This window comes from Scardinius erythrophthalmus (assembly GCF_964197995.2).
Source record: "Scardinius erythrophthalmus genome assembly, chromosome: 5".
Lineage (NCBI taxonomy): Eukaryota > Metazoa > Chordata > Actinopteri > Cypriniformes > Leuciscidae > Scardinius > Scardinius erythrophthalmus.
Window position 1 is genome coordinate 5,722,594 of NC_138225.1, and position 21,870 is coordinate 5,744,463.

A 21,870-nucleotide genomic window follows, 5' to 3' on the forward strand; every position below is an offset into this window, starting at 1 on the left:
TGTTGAATTTGTTTTCAGGTCAGCAATGACCTCCTGATTAGCTGTTAGTTGAGAAACTAAACTTCAGATTGTTGAACCCATTCTCTGAATCCAAAATCACAAAACCATTCAAAAGACTGGAGACACTTAGCCTACATTCTTTACTATTATCTTGCACGTTTATAGAATAATAGTAAAGCCATCAAAACTATTAAATAACACCAATGTAAGTGGAATTATGTAATAACCAGTAAAAAATAAATCCATGCATACATGTTGAACTCTTGCTGATGCTTTCTCTTAACTCACTATCCACCCCAACTCCTCCATTAAAAAATATGTTTGTGAAGAAATTCAAGCAAGCATTTAGTTCAAATCGATTGTCTATTTTCATACATATCCGAAGATTTTTAATTTTCGGTGAGTCGGACCGTTGAATTTTATACTTAGGTTATTTTCAACACTTCCTAATAATTTTATTTAAGTAAATTGCTAATTCATTTTTAAATGCGCAAGCTTGGTCTCCAGCAGCGTGATCATGCAACAGCAAAATGGCGCGAGTATCTGAGGTAAGTCTTTTCACGACAAATTAGGCTATATAAATTTCTTCCTTAAAAAATGTCAGCAAATTGATTAATAACATTGAATTAAGATGGGCTTTAACTACAGTTAAGCTGGATAAATTAAGTAAGAGCGATTGTAATACATATTTCTTTGCCATGAATCACAATGTTGATACAAACGTTCATAAAAACGCTTTATTATTTTAGTAAAAGGAACCACAGCGAAAACACACTTGTTTTTAAGATATTTGAACTACATGTCTTAATATGCCTATAGCATGTTGAAAATATAGAAAGATCTGTAATTTTGATGAATCATTTTTTATTATCATTCAACATCCTCAGTTTCATCATGCAATTTGGAGAGTAAGATTGAAATGTATTCTTCCCTAGTATGCCTTTGTAGGCTATATCATTTTTATATTAAAAGTGGTGAAATACTTTGAAATGGCAGCATCTAACTTGTAAAAAAAAATATTGAAAAAAGCCAACTACCCTTTTTTTAATCTAATAAAATAAGGCTAAATGAATGCACACAAGATCAAAAGAGGACACTTTCAAATAACTATGCATTCAAGCTCCAAGCTTGAGTATTGCATATCAAGCAAAGGCCACTGATTTATTTGCATAGTTGTAATGTTTAGATTTACATGCCATTCTATCAAAGAACATCTTGATACACATACACACAAACCACAATTTAAAAGGTAAAATGCTCAGGGGCACACACGCTTACCCACACATGCATAAAACTATTGGAATAAAAAGACCCAGGGCTTTGAGATGTTCTGGGCGATTTCCCTGTTAAAAAAGGCACTTTAAAATCATAAAGACAGTTCTACGGAATAAATACAGTTAAGAGAGGAGCAGCAAGTAGAAGAACAAATGTTCACTGTGTCCATCCTAAACATGTAAGTACTGCAATACTTTTAGCAATGAACTGGAATTAAGAAGAAAAGTTGAGCCAATCAGACAACGGCAACCAGCTTTCATATCCTCCCAACTTTTGTAAGTAATGTTTCTCGCACAGATATCTGAACTATATACATGTGATGGTTTGTGCTGGAATGACTGTAGGAATGAATGGACTTCATTAGTGCTGCTCTTCTCTCAGTCGGAGTCTTCATCATCGAGATACTCCTCTGCATTGCTGTGGGTGCGCAGAATCACTGTAAATCCAACAGACAGACAGTTGTGTGAATCGTTCTCACAGGAAGTGATATCTTCAGGAGGTAACTGAAAGGAGACGCCTTTTGACTCACCTCCTCCCAGTTTCCTCTTCAGCAGAGAGGCACACTGTGCATTGGTGGCCATTTCCAGGGCTGTCTTTTTCTCGTTGTTGAGGACATCTGTCCCGGCATCTACAATATGAACACAGACGCAATATAAACAATGAAACAATATTGAACATGCAGCTGCAGATCACAACCAATCAGCCCGTTTCACTGTGCCGTTACTCAGCCACCATAGAGCGCGTGTTAAAGTTAACATGCAGGCTTAATACTAGTTGCAATGGACTAAAGAAATCCAAATTTGTTACCATTTTTACCATACCAATGCTTTTTTACTTTGCACATATTATTGGCAATTCCCGGGCACGTAAACAAAGCTTTTAAGCTAAAATTTGTGCTATAGTGTTCTAACAAAATGAAAAAGTTTTTAGTGCACCAATCTTTTTAAATAACACTTTAAATTCACATCGCTATATAAATAAAATATATAAATATTTTCAAAACCAATAAATGCAGTTGAAGGGGGTTATAAAAAAGTTTGGTACTACAGTAAAAAAAAAAAAAAGTCCAAAATTTGGATTTCGTCAGACCATTACCTCAAGTAATAGCTCTGACGCAATCTCTATAGCGGCCAAGAAAAGAACGAGAGCATTTCCGTGGTATTTTGCTTTGTTTCCATTGTGTTGTGGCTTGACTCTGCAGTGTCGTCAACCTATATTTGCTTATTGAAATTTTCGTTGTCATGCACTACTGCCAGCCTTACAAAAATATGGTCCAAAATGGGTAGCGCTTTATTTTATATACACACACACACTCACATGTAATAACTAGGTAGAAACCCTAAACCTATCCCCAAACCTAACCTTAACCCTTACTGTTACCTTATATTACCCAGTACTTTCTTAGGTAAGTTTACTGTAAGTACATGTAAGTGCAAGTACTGTAAAATAAAAAGCAACCACAAAACGTGTCCCGTCTCCATGTAGCAGGACACTCATTCACGCTTGCATATCAAAGATTTTACACATCTAAGACACTTTTAACATTCACACACTGTTAAAATTGACACTTTTTGAGGTTGAGCAAAAACACATCACAACTTGGCACTTGATATATTACAAACATGTGTCGCAACAAAACTAGGTCACCTGTAGTACGACTTCACATATGAATACGTTTACCAACCTTTTTTAATATACACTTGTATCACAAAAATATGTGTAAGAAAACGAATGCGTTTATGAGGCAAATCGTATTTACTTACTTTTATTGAGCAACATCTCAACTATATCTGAATAACCCTTCCAGGCAGCTGCGTGAAGAGCCGTGTCTCCCAGTTTATTCTGTTGTGGAAATGAACACACGTCATTTAATTAATACATTGAGTCCAAAATAAAGAACTTTCAGCATTGGTTCCATTTCCGAAAAATTATTTTGCTGTCACTTATGCATACACACCTTTGTGCGTATTAACAAATAAAAATGAAACAACTTCAATCTCAAGAACAGTGATTTGTCTGAAACATTTTAACCAACATTAGACGTACCTGCTGATTGAGCTCACAGTTCGGCTGACTCAGCAGAATCTCCACCACATCTAAGAACAAACGTTTTTATTAATTTTACTCATTTGTTTGCATAACATGTATTTATGGTGCTTTTATGTGTCATTATTAGACAAAATGTTATTCATATTTGGGGTAAACTTGTGCGCTCAGGGCTTCAGACTAACATTTGAGAGCAGTAGCAACTTTTATTAACATTTATTAACAACAGTAACATGCAAAAACTACATTTTTATAGGGATAATTTAACTATTTTACACCATCTACTGGTTAGAGTGGTAATTTCATGTCTTTATTTTCTTTCTTTTTTTTTTTTTATAAGTGTTTGTTTGCCACAAAGCTTTAGTTTTCCTACTTTAAAACTTTTAGTTTTACAAATCATCACATTAAAAATTTATAATATTTAAAGCTTTGAAGTGCTGGACAAAGTGTGAAGCCCTTGAAAAGTGCTCGAATTTCACTCTTAAAAGGTAATACGTATCCTGAGATGAATAATGTATAAAACATTTGTCTATTTCTACCACAATACCACAGTTTCAGTTAATGTTGCTACATTAAATCTATGGCAGATGTTGGTGATTTGTTGATTGAAAAGCCTTCTATAACTTGTTCATTCTTGGCACAATTTTTCTTTTGGTTTCCACATCAGCGCTGTTTGATATGATACCTGGGGTTTCTAACAGAGAATTCTGTGCTGAATTTGAATGCTTCCCACTAAATCTTGCTGCGATGTTGTTGATTTTTAGCACTAGTAACTAGTAATGATAACTAGTGTTATCATTGCTCCGAGCTGATAGACAGTCCGCGCACCTCAAACGAGTAGCGCAGTTTCGTATCGTTTCGTTTACTATTTCTCATTTTCAACATAAAAGGCAGCTCTTGTCAGTTGGGCAACATGGTGGTGGCACCGGTGTGACCTCTAACACAATTTAGTTGCACCGGCAGGTTTGGTTGCAGTCTGGAGCCATGGCGCTACTGCTAGGGCTGTGCAATTAATTGAATTTCGATTTCGATTTTGGCTCCCAACGATCACCAATATAGTACAATCAAGTAAAAACGATTATTTTCCCATGTTCTGTTTTGCAGGAACATATATATACTACTGGAGTCTTGTGTTCTGAATGACACGCGCACATCCGCCCCTCCCGAAGCCATAAACTCTCTCAGCTTTAATGTTTAAACTGATAAGACTTAAAGAAGTGAAAATAATCAACTTTAGTTACGATGCAATGCTGGCCCGATTGTGCAAGTGACAATTCCGACTCCTAAATGCGAGAGTGTAGTTTCGACGCTTGCCTTGTCCATTGTCCAACCCATTTTGAGAGACCGAGAGAGAGAAGACCCAGCACCGCTGAACACTCAAGCGGTTTGTGTAATTGCGTCTTGGAGAAAGTTTTAAAATGATTGATTTGATTTTATAATCTGTGTGGATTAATTTAGGCTAGCCTACTCATGCAATCTACTTGCTAAAGTAGCGCTTGTACTTGCAATGAATGCGGGGGAATTTACCGCAATATAAGTGGTAGACCTGCGGGAAAATTAAAATACTTATTGAAGTATTATCTGTTATATTATTTATTTTAATAGTTCAAAAAGTACAATAAATGTTCAAATTTGATGTTTTAAGAATTGTTGAAAGGTGTCTTTTTAATAAATGCAACACGTTCCCAAAGTCATGTGAAATAATCGTGTTACATAATCGTGATTTCAATACTGACCAAAATAATCGTGATTATGATTTTTTCCATAATCGAGCAGCCCTAGTCAGATATTAGCATTTGAAAATAGTCAAAGCATATGTTTTTACCAATGTGTGCATCTTTTACCTTTATGCCCTCCGTGACAGGCCCAGTAGAGAGCGGTGTTCCCTGCTTTGTCCAGTCCGTTGATGCCAACCTTATTATCCAAACACTCTCTGAGCCAGCTCAGATTACCTGCATTCACACACAAAACATTTGATTGTTTCACCATGTTAGCAAACAAACAAAATGCTAGATATATGTATTTTGAGTACCTCGCTTGGCTGCTTCATGCATGGGGTTGTCTATGGACTCTGCTTGTTCAGCCACTGAGAAAAGACAAATCCCGTCAACACAAGAATGATACTCTGAAAGATGCATGCATACCAATGGCAATGCCTTGAGACTACATCATATTTTCACCCATTTTATTTTCTGCCAGGCAAAAGTCTGTTCACTTATGAATAATAAAAACACATGAAAAGATTTGATACTTAAGGCTGGGATTCGTTCCAATCCCTAACCCCAAGTATGTGCGCAATAGTTATAGTTGCACCGCTGATTATCTCCAATAAAACTTTCCCGACATCATAAAAGTCTGTAAACATCACATATTAAACACATTTTGTTTAACGAAAGATAAAAAATCTTTCAGATGTACTAGTAAAGGATTGATGGTTTGTAGGTTTTAGTTTGCCACTTGCTTTCCTCACCGTAGTTACTGGGAATAAGACCAGTCCTTCCCCTGCATGTCCCTTTCCACCAGTTACTGTCACTCTGAAAATAAACCCAGAAATCACTAGAAAATCATGGAAGTCATGAATATCTGTTCTGCATAATAACAGGAGGAAGTATCAGTACTTCCAAACAGTAGCAAGAGAGATCATAAACGTACGGTATCTGAGATGTACAGAATGTCTCCTTCCTCAAAGTACAGTTCATCTGGCTGAAAAAGAGGAAAATATACAAGATGAGCTCAATCCAGTCTAGCTAAAACAATGAAAAAACCCAAATAAAAGGGAAATGGCTCAAATTAAGGTTGAAAGAATAAAACTCACCGTCCTTGGGTCAAAGGTGAATAAAGCCCTGAACACCTTGACCTGACCTGTTTAAAACACACATAACATACATATAGATGTTAATTCTATATTTTAAATGATAATATACAGGAAATCTGATAATTGTACACTGAAGCATTTTATACACATTTTAGGTCCACCTGCAAAACAGTCTTCACCTGTTAAATCCCTATCTTCACCTATCAGCCCATCCATATGCAAAACACCATCGCATCTACAGCCAGGTATCTGTATCCGGATTCACAACTAAACGCAACTCAAATGCAGGGCAAACCACATGACACAGAAATGTGTGTATCCCTTCAAGCCAGAGGAACCCAAGCCCTGAGGCCAAAATATATAAATAAACAAACCATTATAAGCCCAACAAAGGGCATTTCCTTGCTGCAGAGGTATTTCCATTCGGCCTGCAACAACCAAAAGTTGTGGGATCCAACCGGCTCCTCCCAAACTCCCTACAGATCTGGCTTTGAAATGGAAACACTCTGGCAGCCTTGGCCACTTCTAAACATTGTATGTTAAATATTCCAAATATTCCATCCTACGCAAATGGTAAAATTTGCATGGTGGACTTCACAGACCCACATATGGAGTAAACTACTAAGAGGACATTCTACTGTACAGCTAGAGACCAATAAGCATCTAAATATTCATCCATTCAAATGATTTTCCATAAAATAACTCCATTATTAATACTAAAAATAATAGTCATATAATGCACCTTGTATTTAAGTTTAGTAGTCTGAAGATTTTGTTGTCAAATATTAGTTTTCCCTCTTCCTACAGCACATATCTCTGACTGACAGAATGCACAACATCAGCTTAAATCACAAGTCCAAATGTAGTGTTATTTTGCACACTAAGCACAGAGAAGCTGCTCTTTCATTTAGGGAAGTAACTGGTCACTGGAAGTCAATGGCAGTGACTCAAAACCGTTGAGCAAACTATCTAGCCAGCATTTTAGGCATCATTTTTTTTGCTCGGCCGACTCAGAAAGCACCGATTACGCACAAAAATGCAGTGTGCGTCTAGCTGACCAAATGCGCTCTCTTGATAATCGGATCACTAGGTTTTGAAACACAGATAATGGCTGGCGTGAGTGATTTTCTCTTTCCAAACCCAATCCTGCCATCTGTGGAAAGTCGTTTCACTCTTTATGACTTGTCCATTGAGCAATGAAGCTAAGATGTGGTGGTGGTTTTACGCATGTTAACAATCGTTTGAAAAGCCTAAAAGCGCAAAAAAAGTTGCTTTGCTGGAGAAACGCCAAACTCCACCCGCAGGAGAAAGTTCACTAACACATAGAATTGCATGCTCTTATATAGATTTCATTGTATGACATCGAATATCCGAGTGTTTGTATACGTTAGCTATCAAACAACGAAACAACGCAAAACGACGTGAATATATAATGAAACGTTAGTAGGTTTGCCGAGGCGTTTTCCTCCACGCGCACCTCTTACCTGGTTTAGCTGGTTTGGGGGGAGGCTTTGACATTTCTGAACTTTCCAAGACTTTTGAAGAAGTCTTCCTAGTTATTTAAGATGTCAACAGTACGTGAAAACGGTATAAAACTGCAAATGAAACAGGGGAACGCAGCTTTCTTCCTTTAGGCGCTGTCAATGAGGAAGCGTGAAGGAGCCCAATGCGGAAAAGTTGCACTGCGCATGCGCGCTGTCAATAGTCTGAAATTCCGTAGGCTACTGCCCACTGATCTATGACCTAACGAAAACGAAAAGTGTAGCTTACTATGGTAACCATAGTTTCCAACGAAATGCCATGTTGCTTGACCAAAACATGTTACTTTTATGGATTCAGGAAATAAAATGCATCTAAAATTATCTCAAACTTCGATATAAATGTATTTGCTACAAAAAAAAAATAAAAGCATTTGGCAGTGATAGATATTCCAACAGATTAGACCTATTACAATATTTATAATTTCAATAATTGTCCAGGACAAAAAAATACTCACAAAACTGCAAACTTAAGGAAATAATTGTTTCATTTTCTGTTGTCGCAATACGGGAAAACTGTTTTGTTGTCACCAACAACATGTCTATTCCGGTGGCTTTAGTTGTGTAATGATTTCTATAGAAATGACTGAATGGGGTTTGATGATGAAAGTCTTATATTTGGGGATTAAACTAAAACATTAGTTACACTTTATAAGACCTTATTAATCAAATTAACAAACATTAATCAATTACACAGTAAACATTAAAGGTGGTATCAGTGATTTCAGGCCCAAAAATATTTTTATCACATTCATCTAATCTTTCCTAACGATCCGCTAGCTGCCCGCCCCATAAGCATGCCGTCAAAAAACGCGTCTCTGTAGGCAGCCTAGGCTCTGAGATCTGCACACAAAAACAAATGGTTTAGCCAAACACTCAAAACCAAAACAAATAGTGTTCCAACCAATCACCGACAGGGGGAGGGTGTTGTGAGGTTTTGTCAGAGCTGAAGAAAAAGCTGGCTCAAAACCTCACAACACCCTCCCCCTGTCGGTGATTGGTTGGAACAGTATTTGTTTTGGTTTTGAGTGTTTGGCTAAACCATTTGTTTTTGTGTGCAGATCTCAGAGCCTAGGCTGCCTACAGAGACGCGTTTTTTTTACAGCATGCATATGGGGCGGGCAGCTAGCGGATCGTTAGGAAAGATTAGATGAATGTGATAAAATATTTTTGGGCCTGAAATCACTGATACCACCTTTAACATGAGTATAGACAATAAAACAACAATATTGCCAAGTAAAAAGATGGATTTAACACAACTTGCCTTTTTGAGACAACATTGCTCAATAGTGGTCATTTAAGTATTACCAAAATAGTAAAAACAACCAAAATAAATAAATAAACGGTATAAGATGGGGGAAGATGCCCCCCTTGAAGACAATCAGGATTTACCTTTAATTTGTAACATATTTAGATGTAATTTTAGCATGTGCAGGATGATGATGCATGTCATCTTACCCTTATATGCTTAACAATAGCTGAAAAATGTTCAGATTTGTGTACATGGAAAAAGGCTCTCCAAAACAATTTGCACAGACACACACAAGTAAAATAATATAAATACATTTTATTCTTTTATTTTTATTACTTTTTTGTGGTACATTTATACCAGTGGAATGGCCTCTATGCTCCAATCCTCTAGACTTTTGTGTCATATTTGTGGACACACATAACAGTGGGCTGCACCAACAAGTTGGTTTACATTGCAGGCAAGTTTTAAGGAGCTGCCTCAAAATAGTATGTGTATTATGTCTCCTGCTGTTACTCATTTCTGTTTTAAAAATGATAGCATTACATCCATTACCCATAGCAGACCTGTCTGTTTTATATTTTGAGCCCAAAACAGATGTTTGATGTTACCATTGAACACTTACGATCAGCTATCAGTACATGGAATTTTAAGCCGTCTTCAAAATGATCAGAATGCAAACTTACCTTTATACCTTTGTGAAACTGTATTTCATGAACACATAGCATGTTCATTTAAAAAAGTGATGCACCTCAACTGATGAAAATAACATCACAACATTTATTTTTATCAAGAGGTGCATCAGTTTTTGGTCAAGATCTTGTATTGTCAATGCAAGAGTCCAGCACTCTGTAAAGTCTCCTCCAGCACATCCCAAAGACTTCCAATGAATTTAAGATCTGGACTCAGAGGAGCCGATTCATGTGTGGAAATGATTATTCATGCTCCTCCCAACCATTCTGCCAAACATATAACATGTTATAAATATTAATCCAATCATAGACTCTTATGCATTTGCCTATTTAAATCCAAGCAGCGACTTTTGTTTTTTTGGGCCGGGCAGTGTATAGCTGTAAATGCATTGCTTTTAGTGGAGGGAAACGTCCGCTTTATGAATCCAATAGTGCCTCAAAACGCTTTTACTTCTTATTTAAATTCTGGTTAGCATTTAATGAGGTCTTTAGTGCTAAGTTTGTTCTGCATGTGTTAATGGTTCAGGGTCATTAGCTGTATTTCTCTTCCTTTTGAGCTCTTCAGAAACTCATTACCATGCAGATGTGAGGGACATGTTGCGCGGCAGGCGGCTGAAACTCAATTTAAGATGCACAAACACGTTTAACAATGGCAATCTCAAAGAAACGGGTCGTTCCTACAGCTACCGTACCTCCGTAATTTTTGGGGCCTCAAATTACAGGGACGGCAATCATAATTAATGACCCATGAAGCCGTGTTCACACACAGGCAACTTACTTCCACTGAACAAGTATGTGTACTGGTGGTATTTTGGCGTCTCTCTATCTATCTATCCCAAATGTCTCATTCTTTTCATTCTTTTTATTCCAGACGTGATGCATCTCATATTCCATCCCAAATATTCCATGGCCAAATTCAATTCCAGTGACTCTGTGTCCCAAAACTCTGAATCATTTGCATGTAAAATGCATAAAAATAATCTCAAACTTCGATATAAATGTATTTGCTACAAATTAAAATTAAAAACCATTTGGCAGTAATAGATATCCCAACAGATTAGACCTATTATGATATTTATCATTTCAATAATGATTTTTGTTGCCCAGGACAAAAAATACTCACAAAACTGCAAACATAAGGAAATAATTGTTTCATTTTCTGTTGTCGCAATACGGGAAAACTGTTTTGTTGTCACCAACAACATGTCTATTCCGGCTTTATTTGTGTAATAATTTCTCTAGAAATGTCTGAATGGGGTTTGATGATGAAAGTCTTATATTTGGGATTAGCCTAAAACATTACACTTTATAAGACTTTATTGATAAAATTAACAAACATTAATCACTTGCACAATAAACATTAACATGAGTAGACAATAAAACAACAATACTGCCAAGTAAAAAGATGGATTTAACACAACTTGCCTTTTTTAGACAGCATGGCTCAATAGTGGTCAGTGTAATGTGAATACGGCAAATTCAATTCCAGTGACTCTGTGTCCCAAAACTGCATGTAAAGTCATTATCACATTTGAGCATAAAAATAAAATAATAAACATGAACCATTTGCATGTTTACTTATTTAGAAGTATTTTTATATCCCATTCGAACCTCAACAGCATAATACAGTGGAGGTGCAGTATCATAAGCTTCCAGCATCAGTGACGTGAACTGGAAAATGAATGGAAAATAATGACTCGTGTATGAATGACCATTGGATGAATCCTACAGATGGACTCTCGTCAATCATTTACCTTACAAAAGGCGCCTACAAACACGCACCAACACAAACACACACATTATCTCTGAATTGTGTGCAGGGAAACCTCCCTATAAAAGCTCCTCCTGAACGATAAGTACATGACAAACAGAAACTCAACACGGAACTCCGCTGTCAGCTGCCATGAACCTACAGCGCCTCTCCTCTCTGCTGCTCTGTGTCGGTGAGTTTTGTTTTCTCCATCCTATTCTTGACCCGTCAGCCTAAGTGTTGACCCGGGAATGGGTCAACACTTAAAAAAAAAAATTGAATTGAATTGTGCTTTCCAGTCCTGAAAACTCCAGTCCTTAAAAATGCATTAAATCATAAAATGTTATGTTTTGTTTGTGTGTGTGTGTGTGTGAATATATGTCTTAATTATGCTTTGTGGTAAATTTTTAGATTGCTTAAAAATTATTCCAAATCCTATAAATGAATTTTAAAATCGCCGAAAGGAAAAATCATGAGAAAGTGTGTGTACTTTTTTGGCATTTATTTATTTACTTACTTACTGTATTTAAATTTCACTTTGACTTGACTCTAGGATGGTAAACTTCCTCCAATCCTAGCATGAACTCTCTAGCTGAGTGAAGTATAGATAGTGTGTTTATGTCTCCAGACAGGCTGGGCTGTGAGAAATTGATTCGGCTTGTAGTAACATGCCTCTGAATAGCTGTGCGCTCCGGCTTTTCCCATAGAGGTGTATGCCAAAATGCCACACATTTTACATCTCGGCTGTCTGTTGTCATGCACGTCACAAAGCGCTTATTGTTCATTGCAAAGGACAGAGTATTAGGGCGTCGCACTGCTGTGTTAAATATATATATTTAGCTTTCTGAAATAACGCTTAAAAGGTCATCCCGGAACATAACAATAGGTGTGTGTGTGTTTTTCTAGGTGAGGAATTTCTTTGACAATTAAACGTAGGATTCCAGTCTGTAGGAGTGTACAGATTTACTCACATTCTCGTTGCAGACTTGTTTGACTGCAGATCATGCCTGTGATAAAAGGGCGCATACGCCACTTTAAAATGTCTGAATGTCATTGAATTACTAAATAACAAAGTGTTCATTAGAAAGAATGCTAAATATTTGACGACAAAGTTTAAATTGTAAATCAGTTTATTTTTAAACACTTTTTGTCATACTGGTTGAGACTCTCTTCACATCGTGATAGCGATCAATAATAGAAGTGGTCTAAAAATATTTTTTTTTACATTTGTCTTCTGTGGAAGTCTCAGGACCAAAAAATGTTCGTCCAATCATTGCATTTAGTCTGAATGTTCCCCTGAACACCTGCTCATGCAGACATCGCACGTCATCAGTGCGCTCCATGAAACTATCGTAGGGTGTTTCTCAAACGGAAAAGCTGAATCCTAGTGACGCTGCGTCCTTCCTAGTCCAGTCATTCTGAGGCTTGTGGGCTAGAGTCCGCCTCAGCAAATAAACACTAGAATGAAAGGATGATGACGGTAATGTGCATGTGCAAGTGCATGGCCACTTCACACATGTTCCCGCCCACTTCATTTTGGAAAAATACTTTGTATTACAAATCTTTATTGTACAGTGAATGACAACCGACTGCGGTCTTATTGGCTTACATTATTGTCAGTTTAGCAAAACAAAAGATAACATCAATGCTTTAATGTCCGAAAACATTAATTTTGTCTTATAAACTCAGATAAGCTCAGTACCGACTCCTTTTCCGTCAGTTTATTTCTGTGAAATGGAATGTGTACAAAGGATTGTGGGTGATTTAAGTCAACGAAGGATGCATCCGATGCAATGAAGGACGAACGAAGGACGCGAAACGAAGGCTGGCTTTCAAGGATCCTTCAAATTGAGATTTACTTCAGCGACATTTTATGACGCGGCAGCCGAGAAATGCAGCCTTCCACTTGAGAAACACTCGTAGACAGACAGACAGACAGACACCAAAACAATAAGCTCATGCTGCGTTCACGTCAAGTCATAACCATAATTACGAGATGGCAAATTACGTTCACGTCCTCAGACTCGGATTTATGCTTTTCTGTGTCAACACTATCAACGCCGAAATGAATCTGCAGCAGTTAGATGCCACAATTAAAGGAGAACTCCAGTCAATTTTAACATTGAGCTCATTTTTTTGTAAATTTGGAGTGCTGTCAATAATCGACAAAAATCAGTGTTGCCTACACCGTGTTATCCTCTTTTTAAAATTTGCACCCTGTTGACTTCAATGGGGCAAGTACTAAACCTGCTTTTAGCCTCTTAACATCCTTGATGTGTCATTACAAGTGCACAGCCAATGTGAGTGATTCCTTCAGAGTGAACACGGTGAATCTGACTGCAGTAGATGTGAAAGATATGTATAAAAATAATGTTATTTAAGCCAGCGCAAATACCTGTTTACATCCTGTTTTCGGTTGAAGTCCATAGTAGTCGATTGTCGAGTTCACACGCATAGGTTTAGTTACCTATGATCACGGCGTGAACTCAACAATCGATGGACTTCGACCGAAAACAGGAAGAAAATACAGGTATGTACGCTGGCTGAATAAACATCATTTTTATTAATATCTTTCACATCTACTGCAGTCAGATTCACTCGTGTTCACTCTGAAGGAATCACTCACATTGGCTGTGCACTTGTAATGACACATCAAGGATGTTAAGAGGCTAAAAGCAGGTTTAGTACTTGCCCCATTGAAGTCAACAGGGTGCAAATTTTAAAAAGAGGATAACACGGTGTAGGCAACACCGATTTTTGTCGTTGTTCTCTGTACTGACAGCACTCCAAATGTACAAAAAAATGAGCTCAATGTTAAAATTGACCGGAGTTCTCCTTTAAGAGCGGTGCAAGATGTTTACGTTCATTAGTATTATGTTATGTGCTTTTGTTTAAGACGAGTTAGCTTAACACCGTCTCTCATGATGCTTTGCAGACTCTGCTGTGTGCGTTCATGTGTTTTAAAGACGTGTTCATGTGCTTTGGAGACGCTCTGAAGGGAGGGTGGGATCTTATGCTCTCAAAGCTAGCTTGCTATTGCTAGCCTCTCTGAAATTGCCTTTAATATAGTTGCATATTAAAGGAATATGCTAATAGTTAATATGATGGAGAACGGAATATGTGCAGTATAAAATAGCATGCAAAAAATACAATTACTGTTCGATAGACTAGATCAATTTATTATCAATTATTGCCACACACCCAGGGCAGGAGGAATTTGCTCCTGCAATTTTCAGACAATGGCACCTTAGATTACTAAGAGAACATCTAATGGATCCTTCTTGTTCCTCATCTTTTTGCACGTTATTCCAAACAAAAACATGCCTGTCTTAATCTTTTCATCAAAACTACCCCACCTATCCGACAGCGTTACCATGGCTTTAGTTTCAGCCAACAGATGCTGGCTGTGTTTCAGGATGGGAGTAGTCCTCCATATTCACATCAGGTCTGACTCCATTCTGCATTATAACGCCCACTTGTCTTGATCCCAATTAGTTCCTGATGGATAAATCCAAGTTCCAGCCTACATTCTTTCTGGCTGAGTATCTTGAATTAATAAAACATTACAGAAGGGGTTGCGAACAGCTTAGTAATGGTTTTATGTTGTCGTCATTTATTTCTCTAGAATAATCTGACATTAAATGAAGACTTCAGTAGTAATCGATCCTTGCAGAGATCAATATAGCAACCTTTCGATGTTGACCTCAAATAACTTCTTTTGCTGCATTTCTGCCCTTTTTTAACTGACTGACACTGTAAAAAAATATATTTTTTGAATCTTTAACTAAAAAAACTAAAAATTGGAGTAGCCATTTTACAAGAAAATACTATTTCAGTCTTTCTACTTCAAAACTTCACATTTAATTCACTGTGTTACTTGCTGTTTCTTTGTGATTGATTGTGATATGTACTAGCAATTTCCAAGTGAAAATGGTTTAAACCATTTTTTTTCAGTGTACAAATTAACATGACAAAGACACATATTCAAACCCACATATAATGTGCGTCCTGCTCAATATGTAGAAGAACTCACACCAACAAGACCACCAGTTTTTCCCACGTCATACATGTTATTATACTGTACATTTTAGCATGAATGGAATGCTATATTTAGTTCCTAAACTATGTATTTTGTAAAAGGAACCAGGTAAAAGGTGCCCAAACAAGAAAAGGAGACATAAAGGACTCTAATTGTGTATTGTAGTTGCAGCAGGTGCAATGTTACCTAATATAACCTCAACATTTCCACTCGCTTATGTCTTTCACTCTCATTTTCTCTCTCACACACGACATACACAGCTAGTTTGCTCAGTAGAATATTCATGGGGTGTTTACAGGATGACTCAACATTAACCGCAACATTAGAAGATTAACCTCAATTTAAAAACCGTAATTGAGGTTAATGTGTCATTGTAATATAATGAAGTGTTTGATCCTGTTATTATTTGCAAACTGGGCCGAAACAGCATTCCTCTCACACACACACAAAAAATAAGTTACTACACTTCTAATGTGATATAACAGACTGTGATTCATTTTGTGTGCAGCTTGCAGTGCAGTTTTCACTATAAGAACAGCAGCCGCTCACACATCTGCGCTGGATCATGTGACCGTGATGTCATCATCAGGGGAGGGGCTTCAGAGTGCCGTGGGCGAAGATTTGGAATCTGATGAAGATCAGGATCCATCAGGAATGTTCAATGATCCATCTTTGTTTAAAGGTACACTATGTAACTTTTTTTGTTAAAAAAACGTACGCTGACTTACCCTGATTCACTATGGTAAGCCTATTATAAGTGTTTATATTTTTTTAAGTTTTTGTGGGAAAATACGTAGGCCTACAGTACATACATCACTCGCCTGTGTGTGTGTCTCGTCATACCCATAAATAGAGAAAAGTTGCTCAGGCTACTTTGACACATGGGGCCCTATTTTAACGATCTGAAACGCAAGTATCAAACGCAAAACGCAAGTAACTTTGTTGGTGGATCTCGACGCAAATCTAAAATGGGTTGGTCTGAAGTAGCTACATTACTCATAGGTGTGGTTTGGGCGTAACGTGAAATAAACCAATCAGGGGTGCGTTTCCCGAAAGCATCGCTGGCCAACTATGGTCGCAAGTTCATCGCAATGTCCATTGAACTCTATTGGTAACGACGGAACTTGCGACCATAGTTGGCCAACGATGCTTTCGGGAAACGCACCCCTGAGCGACATCTCACATTCCCTTTAAGAGCAGGCGCGCTTGTGCCATGGCGGATTGCTATTATAACGGCGGATTTGCCAGGAGCGGTTCACAGCCGAGGAGACCGACGTTCTCGTCAGGGCCGTAAAAGACAGAGAAGTGACATTGTATGGGGATGGAGAAACCCACCCAAATTAGCTTCGGTTAAACAGATGTATAATAATTTGGGTAAATGTGTAAGCTAGATTTATGCCTATTTTTTCACATCTTCATGGACACCACAATGATTTCCCTCGTGTGTTAATATTTTTCCTTGTAAGAATGTAGCCTATGATTTGCAAAAATGAAAACTGCTGCGTCTGTGTAGATGAGAGAATCAAAGTGTATGCGCGTTGTGCACGCGCTACATTATGGCCAAGCATGCGCCCTTAAAATAGCATCAGAATATGATGCCACTGAAAACGCGCCACTGACTTTAGACGAGGTTTTTCCTGGTCAGTGGTGGAATTGTTTTCTGGAACTGCAAAATAGCACCAGGGAACGTTTGCGCTGGAACACGCCTCCTCTTTTCGCTGAACCGCCCCCGGGAGCGCAAGTTCATTCCCTAATTTACCCGCGTTCGTCTGCCGAGGGAAAAGTCTGCTGTGCGCGGGTGCAAAATAGGAATGATACATGCGTAGGTATACAAAGTCAATTGCGCTGGGTGCAAGATAGGGCCCACGGAGTGCTACCGCTAAATCTCAAACCTCGGGGGAATTACCCGTTTAAAAAAAACACAGAACAGTAGTTTGTTTGCTGGCAAAAAGAGAACGCAACAGAGCTCATTATATTGATATGTTATATCTCTTAAGCCTGTGAATGTTTTATGAGCAGTATGATAACCATATTCATCCACACAGTCACAGAGCCGAAGCACAACCAAAACAATGTTCTTCCGCAAAATCAATCCATGTTTTCAACCGTTAGAGGGCCAAAAGTTACATATTGTACCTAAAGGTCAATTTACTTGTGAAAATCTCCCACAGACGTCAATTAATCTTAGATAAAGCTAATTTGGGATTTTAATAAGGACATTAAATGCATCATCTATGAACTACAAAGGTACACATACAGTTTTATTATAATAACAATTACTGGGTGAATCTTACTAAAAGTATAATCAGTTCATATTTTACTCTAAAATAAAAATAAAAAAAGGAAAATATAGATCGCACACTCAGTACCAGTCCCTTTATCAATTTCAGCAATACGGCATTAATGGCAAAAAAATTTAATAAAATCATTTATTTCCAATGCAAATGAGTAAAGTAAACTTCTTTAATACAAACTTAAATTAATTGCGCGCAATACAATAAAATGTTGTGACAGAATGTCACAGAATGTCACTTGCTTAAATGAATTCAATAAATTGATCAAGCAGCAAGTGTAGAGATATTTGGTGAAAAAGATGGTAATGAAAATCTTTTAATTAAATAAATAAAAGTATAGAAAGCAAATATTCTCACACACATCAAAGTCTCTCATGTATCTTATGTCTTTCAGTAGCCGAAGTCAGTAGAGACGAGCAGAATAAAAAGCGGTCCGGGCGCAAAAAGAACAAAGAACGAAAAAAGAATAAAAATATCACTCCTGTTCAGCCGAATCACACATCCAGTCAGAGGAGCCACAGCACCACCGCTGACCCCTGCCTGACCTCTCACGTGGACTACTGTATCCACGGCCACTGCACGTACCTGCACGGCCTCAGAGAGCCCGTCTGTGTGTGAGTGACACACAACATCTCACACACGTGCACTCAGAGGGTTCAAATAATGAATATCAGGCAAATGTTGGATTCAGTTTGTGTAAAGTATTGAATGGTTTCAGATGTAAGAGAGGTTATGACGGAGAACGCTGTGGGATCCAGCTCCTTGAGACGTCCCGGGACGAGAGCAGCACTGAAACGACCCACACCGCGCTCGTCATCATGGCTGTCGTCCTGTCAATCATCAGCTGTCTAGCTATCCTGGTTATGGTCTGCGTGCAGTAAGTACGCACTACATACAGAATACACTTGCTAAATATTCAATACACCCACCCACACACACACACACACACACACACACACACACACACACACACTCATTCATTTTCACTCACAAAACACGCCTGGGATATAATAGGCATCTATTGTGACAGATTTATACACCAGCATTTTGGACACACCTACCCATTCTATATCATTATTATTGTAAATCATGCTAAGCCATCAAAACTATGAGATAACACAATTGGAAGTATGTAAATTATGTAGCGACCAAAACGTGGGAAACAAATCTCATTGCTCATACCGGATATTTATAAACCAACTTTGCGTGGTGTATCTTGGGAGGTTTTTGAAGGAATTCACATGTATTCTGGACACTTTATGATGTTTTTCTTTCTCCACTGTCCAGTCCATCTAATCCATTTTTCAAAAATAATTTCAATGAAAATTTTATTTTTGTGAAGGAATTCATAGGCTATGTAAGCAAGCACTATTTATATTCTTCTATTAAAATTAATTCAAGCATTTATGTGAAAACCTGTGCATCAAAAGGTTTTTATATGTAAGGCATGCAGTGACCCAGTCGTTCCTATTAAGATCAGGACCCCAACATGACAATATTACAGTAATATTGTATTACAGTAATATATTAAAGTCCTCTGAGGTCATTTTCACTACATTACAATTGAGACGCTAGATGGCGCCAGGATGTATTACACACAAGAGAGCCCTCATTAAAGGGATAGTTCACCCAAAAGTGAAAATTCTGTCATTAATTACTGACCCTCATGTCGTTCCAAACCCGTAAGACTTTCGTTCATCTTCGGAACACAAATGACAATCTTTTTGATTAAATCTGAGAGCTTTCTGTCCCTCCATTGACAGCTACGCAATTAGCACTATGAAGCGTATGTGTGTATATGTAATAAAAAGCCTTAATTCAATCTGTTCATCATATAAAGCGATCAAGTCTCTTCAGAAAATGTGGACTAAACCACTCAATTCATACGGATTAGTTTTTCAATCGCTTTATGAACTTTTTGAAGTGTCAAAGGGGAAGTTGTGTAGCTGTCAATCATCAGCAGACTTTGTTTTGCGTGAACGCGCATACGAGATTGATATTAAGTAAATACGGTGATAAATTAACATTCTGTTTTGTAAAAACAAACCACTTGCGTTGCTTCATAAAACTGAGGTTAAACCACTGGAGTCACATGGATTACTTTAATGATATTAATACCTTTCTGGGGCTTGAAAGTGGTAGTTGCGTAGCTGTCAATGGAGGGACAGAAAGCTCTCAGATTTCATCAAAAATATCTTAATTTATGTTCTGAAGATGAACGTAAGTCTTACGGGTTTGGAACAACATGAGGGTGAGTAATATGATGTCAAAACCCAGAAGACTAATTCGCCCCTGGTTCCCTCATGATTTTCCTATGGGGTTTTTCAACTTATGAGTAAAATAAAGCCTGTGGTCAACATAGGTTGACAATATATGGACGTTTTGTTTTACAACGTAAATTACACACACCAATACTGAAAACACAAATTTCAGTTATGTTTATTTTTGAAAACGTATGTTTCTAATAAGTTCCTAGACTGTCCAAGACAGTTTGGGCGTTGGGGTGTGAGTGTGTGCAGTTTACGTTCCTGAGCGATTCTGTGATTGACCAGTCAGATTTTTTATTTTATTTTATTTTATTTTATTTTATGTAAATTCACCACACAAGAAGAAATAACAACATTCAAATATTCCTACATTCAGCTATCATCAAGTACATTGGGAAGCAATTACATTATTATTAAATAAGAGCTAAGAAGTAAGTAGATTTGAGTGTTCTGGAGAACTATGTATTAAATGTATTTAATGTTGTTTTGTTGTTATATTCCAGCTATAGAACACATCATCGCTTTCAAGCAGCTTTCCTGAGCTCCACTAACGAGAGAGAGAAACTAGAGAAGAAGAACATTATGGTGTGAAGAGAAAGTAAGTTTTTAAATGTATAATAGACTCAAGACACAATGTTATGGTTTCTCTATTATATTCAGGTCTCTAGTTATGGCTGCAGTCCCTTCTTAAAGGGATAGTTCACCCAAAAATTTAATTTAATTTGCTCACCCTCAAGTTGTTCCAAACCTGTATGAGTTTCTTTCTTCTGTTGAACACAAAGAAAGATATTTTGAAGAATGTTGGTAATCAAAAAGTTGATGGACCCCATTGACGTCCATAGTAGAAAGTCAATGGCTACCGTCAACTGTTTGATTGCCAACATTCTTCAAAATATCTTCTTTTGCATCCAGCAGAAGAAAGAAACTCATACAGGTTTGAAACAACTTGAGGGCGAGCAAATGATGACAGAATTTTCATTTTTGGATGAACTATCCAAGTGTAGTAGGCTACCATTAAAACATCTACAAACCCCAATTTCACTTTATTTATTTATTTAACAGGCACCATACAGTCAAACATAGTTACAATACAAAGCCTGTAACTGATGCACAGCATATAGAGTTATAGCTAATGCTAATTTTCAACTCCTGTCCCTGGTTGGGCATTTCTAAGTACAGTCAGATTTTTTCTGAGTACAAATGCCCCAAGGCATTTCTAAGTACAGTCAGAATATTTATTTTGATCTGTGAAAATTGTTTTTGTTTCAGGTAGAAGTCACACTGATGTCACTGGTGTGGATGGCACTACAGATATATTGCACATTAAGTGCGTCTCAATTCGCACACTTGTACTTGTTGCCGTTTTGTAGTATAAACAGTGCGAGTAGCGTGTATGCACTAAAAAAAAGAAAAAAAAAATGAACAAGTGGACTTTAAATACCTGGATGAGGCACTTAATTAACCCCAAAAAAAACGATGTGTGGAATATTGGACACTCAACTGTCGAAGCTTTAATAAGTCTCAGATGTTGAACGATAAAATAACCATATAAAATCCTTGGCTGAGTACATAGTGTACAAGTGCATAGTGTATAGTGCGTCATTTGGTACGCAACTAGAATAACATAATAAACCCTATTGTAACTTATTGTTTTTACCTATTTATTAACAAATATAATTTCCTTAGTATTTGTGTATATTTTGATAATAAAGTAATGTTTATTTGATATGCGATATTTATGTACACATATGAAATAAAGGACACTCTCATAAGATGTGTATCTTTCTTTCAGTCTTCTTTCCTTCCTTTTCTCTTTCTGTGAGTTATTATATAAAACATAAACCCCCGGTTACACAGACAAGGTTTAAGTCCCGTCCCGGACTAAAACGCATGTTTGAGCTGTTT

The 21,870-nt window shown here is 37.4% G+C and overlaps 2 protein-coding genes across 3 annotated transcripts; one reads left to right on the forward strand and one right to left on the reverse strand.

The window, feature by feature from the left end:
* The first annotated feature begins 304 nt into the window (after positions 1–304).
* Positions 305–21,735, forward strand: areg (amphiregulin). Of its 2 annotated transcripts, XM_081365662.1 has the most exons (7): positions 489–548; positions 11,436–11,558; positions 15,913–16,086; positions 18,093–18,312; positions 18,417–18,575; positions 20,469–20,563; positions 21,235–21,735. In XM_081365662.1, the coding sequence occupies exons 2-6, from the start codon at positions 11,519–11,521 to the stop codon at positions 20,554–20,556; spliced, it is 681 nt and encodes a 226-aa protein (XP_081221788.1). In that variant the 5' UTR covers positions 489–548; positions 11,436–11,518; the 3' UTR covers positions 20,557–20,563; positions 21,235–21,735. The 2 variants fall into 2 exon arrangements, with proteins under 2 accessions (XP_081221789.1, XP_081221788.1); XM_081365663.1 differs by lacking the exon at positions 11,436–11,558 and having other exon boundaries at positions 305–548.
* Positions 1,109–7,938, reverse strand: ostf1 (osteoclast stimulating factor 1). Its single transcript, XM_081365664.1, has 10 exons — positions 7,621–7,938; positions 6,137–6,183; positions 5,974–6,024; positions 5,792–5,855; positions 5,354–5,407; positions 5,166–5,273; positions 3,322–3,371; positions 3,039–3,117; positions 1,805–1,903; positions 1,109–1,711 (listed from the first exon to the last, which is right to left on the reverse strand). Exons 1-10 carry the CDS (start codon positions 7,652–7,654, stop codon positions 1,653–1,655), a joined length of 645 nt encoding a protein of 214 aa, XP_081221790.1. The 5' UTR covers positions 7,655–7,938; the 3' UTR covers positions 1,109–1,652.
* Positions 21,736–21,870: the final 135 nt, after the last annotated feature.

What these genes read in the sequence shown, in the direction of transcription:
- ostf1 (XM_081365664.1), bottom strand. Translation starts at nt 7,654, where the DNA reads ATGTCAAAGCCTCCCCCCAAACCAGCTAAACCAG. An exon ending in TTCTGTACATCTCAGATACC is followed by an intron (nt 5,856 to 5,973) that starts GTACGTTTATGA and finishes GTTTATTTTCAG; the next exon opens with AGTGACAGTAACTGGTGGAA. An exon ending in GCATGAAGCAGCCAAGCGAG is followed by an intron (nt 5,274 to 5,353) that starts GTACTCAAAATA and finishes GTGTGAATGCAG; the next exon opens with GTAATCTGAGCTGGCTCAGA.
- areg (XM_081365662.1), top strand. Translation starts at nt 11,519, where the DNA reads ATGAACCTACAGCGCCTCTCCTCTCTGCTGCTCTGTGTCG. An exon ending in CTCAGAGAGCCCGTCTGTGT is followed by an intron (nt 18,313 to 18,416) that starts GTGAGTGACACA and finishes GAATGGTTTCAG; the next exon opens with ATGTAAGAGAGGTTATGACG. An exon ending in CTGGTTATGGTCTGCGTGCA is followed by an intron (nt 18,576 to 20,468) that starts GTAAGTACGCAC and finishes GTTATATTCCAG; the next exon opens with CTATAGAACACATCATCGCT.